Source organism: Hordeum vulgare, chromosome 4H, assembly GCF_904849725.1.
Source record: "Hordeum vulgare subsp. vulgare chromosome 4H, MorexV3_pseudomolecules_assembly, whole genome shotgun sequence".
Lineage (NCBI taxonomy): Eukaryota > Viridiplantae > Streptophyta > Magnoliopsida > Poales > Poaceae > Hordeum > Hordeum vulgare.
In genome coordinates this window covers 592,413,250-592,416,682 of record NC_058521.1, presented here as the reverse complement: position 1 = coordinate 592,416,682, position 3,433 = coordinate 592,413,250, and the positions used below count along the sequence as shown (strand labels likewise).

The 3,433-nt window shown below is 52.4% G+C and overlaps 1 protein-coding gene across 1 annotated transcript; it reads right to left on the bottom strand.

Moving 5' to 3' along the window:
- Nucleotides 1–870: 870 nt before the first annotated feature.
- On the bottom strand, nt 871–2,865 carry LOC123449854 (noroxomaritidine synthase 3-like). The gene has a single exon (XM_045127205.1). It carries the CDS (start codon nt 2,834–2,836, stop codon nt 1,202–1,204), a length of 1,635 nt encoding a protein of 544 aa, XP_044983140.1. The 5' UTR covers nt 2,837–2,865; the 3' UTR covers nt 871–1,201.
- Nucleotides 2,866–3,433: the final 568 nt, after the last annotated feature.

The window sequence follows — 3,433 nt, the reverse complement described above, 5'->3', positions numbered from 1 at the left end:
ACCGCTGCCCAAAGTGGTGAAAAACTGAAAGCACCCGTTTTAGCCGACGGTCAAATGGAGTTGGAGGATTGGAGTTTGGACTTGTAAATATTATATAGAATACACACCCATTCCTTAGGATTCCTGAAAAGTATAACATGCACAGTAAAAAGGGCCGGCGAAAGTACATATATAGATGGACGTGTCTATGTCTCAATCGACCCAGACTTACTCAAGTTTCCTTCAACTGACATGACGTATAAGAAAGAAAAAACAAAAGAAAATGCATCTGTCTTCACGTGAGATATATTAATATAACATTGATTGTGACATAACCAAGTATAACAAAGTTTTAGTCGACTAAGATTTGGAAACAACACGTATAGAATACCAAATATAATGGAACTTGGGAAGGGCTACTAGTGTGCATTATGTAGCATGGACGTGGAGTATGCATGTGCGTACGAATATTCGGGAGCACACGGGCCTATAGTACCGTTCGTACGTCGGCAAAAAATGGGAGCAGATAGCAGGGTAGTACTCCCGCTGATTGGAGTGCAGTTGTGCGAGCAAATTTCTTGATTGGATGGAGGTGGGGCATTATCTGATGGAAGGACACAAGTTGCCAAACAATATGGGGAAGTAGAATTATACATACAGCTACAGTAGTACATGCGTGCTGGTCTATATTACTACCATATATGGATTGGATTGGTTGATGCGTACTCCCTGTGCGTGGCACATTGTTCAACAAAAATGCATGTGGGACATTGATATCTATCTGAATATCCGACCCCGGCCGTTTGCCCAATTAATGGTGCTTCCATGCATGTCTGCCTCTCCCCGCTCTATATATAGGAGTAGTAGCTAGCTCTATGTTGCAACAAGATGTAGCGTGCAAAAGCGTCAAGCCAACCTGTATAGATCGATCATGCATCCACGCTGGTGCCCATACGCGTCCATTTTCTTTCTAATTAATTAGGGCACGCACACACAGCTTACACACATATAGGAGTATGTCACAACGCACACTATACTACACACGTCTATTCTTCTTATTTTCTTATTCTGGTAGCAGTATATTACTAAGCACACATGCCACTCTTGCATACATATAATAGTACGTACGTACATGTATGTACGTGTCCGCTACGTGTAGCTACGTACGTACGCCCCGTATACCTTGCGGCCGAGAAGTGCAGGCACAGCAGGCACGTACTAGCTAGCCATGCACGGCCGCGACGTTCCTCCTCTTGACGGTGACGGCGAGCCCGTTCTTCATGTGGAGAATGATGGACAGCTTGGGCTCAACGACGTGTCCTGGCACGGCCTCGACGGCGAAGTTCCAGAGCACGGCGGCGGCGGCGGTCTTCATCTGCACGAACGCCATCTCCTTGCCGAGGCAGGTCCTCGGGCCGGCGTTGAAGGAGATGAACTTGTAGGACGGCTCGTACCTCAGCTTCCCGTCGGCGTACACCCACCTCTCCGGCCTGAACTCCATGCAGTCCTTGCCCCACACGCCCTCCATCCTCGCCATGCAGTAGGAGAAGATGAGTATCTTGTCGCCGGCCTTCATCTCGTGCCCGCTCGGGAGCACGTCGTCGGCCACCGCCGCCTTGTGCTCGAAGGGCACGGACGGGTACAGCCTCAGGCACTCGCACAGCGCCGCGTGCAGGTACACCATGCCGCTCAGCTCGCTCACGTCCAACACCACCATGTCGCCGGCCAGCTGCTTCTTCCGGGAAGCGATGGGCGCCAGCTCGTCCAGGATCTTCTGCTCGACGCGCGGGTTCTTGGAGAGCAGGTAGAAGAACCAGGACAGCGCCGCGCCGGTGGTGTCCCGGCCGGCGAGCAGGAGGTTCACCGTGGTGTCACGCAAGAACTCGTCGCTGTACTCGCTGGCGTCACCGTTGCAGATGAAGGACGAGAGCATGTCGGACGAGTCGGTGACGCCCTCGTCGCGGAGCTTGTGGTCGGCCCTGCGTTTGGCGATGGTGTCGGCGGCGAACCGGTCGATGGTCCGGCGACCCGCGGCCATCTTCCTCTCCGTGCCGACCTCGTAGCGGTACATGAGCTTCCAGCACGCGGGGGAGATGATGTGGCGGAGGAAGAGCGTCTCCAGCACGTCGTCCATGGCGCGCGCGAAGGGCACCACGGGGAGGCCGACCTGCAGGCACCCGGGGTCGACGCCGAAGACGAGGTTGCAGGTCATGTCGAAGGTGAGGCGGAGGAAGACATCGTGCAGGTCGCAGGGGGTCCCGGCGTCGGCGGCGTGCGCGAGGAAAGGCAGGAGGCTGGTCTCCACCTTGTCGCGGGTGTAGCGCGCGGAGAAGGCGCGGAAGCGAGGGCCGGCCATGATGAGCTGGGACTTGGCACGCTGGCGGCTCCAGGAGTCGCCGTCGGCGTTGAAGATGCCGTCGCCGAAGACGTCGAAGATGTCGGCGAAGTCCTGGCCCTTGGGGTAGTTGAGGAAGTTGGAGGTGAAGATGTGGCGCACGTTGGCGGGGTCGCAGGTGACGAAGAAGCGGACGCCGGTGATCCCCGCGCGCGCTTCGAAGTTGTAGCGCGTGCCGGTGAGGATGCCGGTGGCCCAGTCATGGAAGTGGGAGAGGTTGGCGACCATGCCGAAAAGATGGCCCAGTATCGGCCATTCGGTCGGCTCCGCCTTGCTTATTTTCTTGGACTGGAGATGGCGGTAGTAGAAGACGAAGAAGCAAAGGAGGGAGAGGAGCTGCACGAAGCAGTAGAGGGAATCCATGGCTTGGCTTGGATTGGAAGAAGAAGATGCAGATGGGAGGTCACCAGGCAGTGCAACATATGGGCTTATATGGACGCACTCTTGCTCTTGCATTTGCATGCATGTGGAGAGGATGATGAGTCTATGTGTTTCATAGGTTGGTGAGGCGTCTCCCATCAGCTTACAGTATGGTGATTGGGGTCATCAGTAGGATATCTCTTTTTAATATATATATATATATATATATAATGTGCTCCTACATATCATATCCAATATCTGTGAGTGAGAATTGTGTGGATCACACATGTGTTCTCTTTGTGAGTGGAAATGTATGGTTTGTGTTTTTGTAGAACGTATCAATTATCTACACAACTAGAATTCTTTTGAGCTCACGTTGATATTTTCGCCATCGATGGGGCATGAATTGACGCAGAAAGTACGATGATGGACACACGAGGTGGGGTTGGAATTGACGCAGAGACTACGAGGGATACGAGACTGGAAGAGTGAGACTTCAGACTGAGATAGTAGGGGAGAGGGGCCAGTGACAATCTAAGTGTTATTTATGGAGTCAGCTGAACTCTTAATTTCTTTTGAACACCCATAATTTACTCATAATTGTAAAATATATTATATCACTAAACCTTCTAGAATTGGAGGCCTCTCATTCAGTTGAGGCCATCAATTTGAAATTGGGTTACTGATTTGACCGGATCA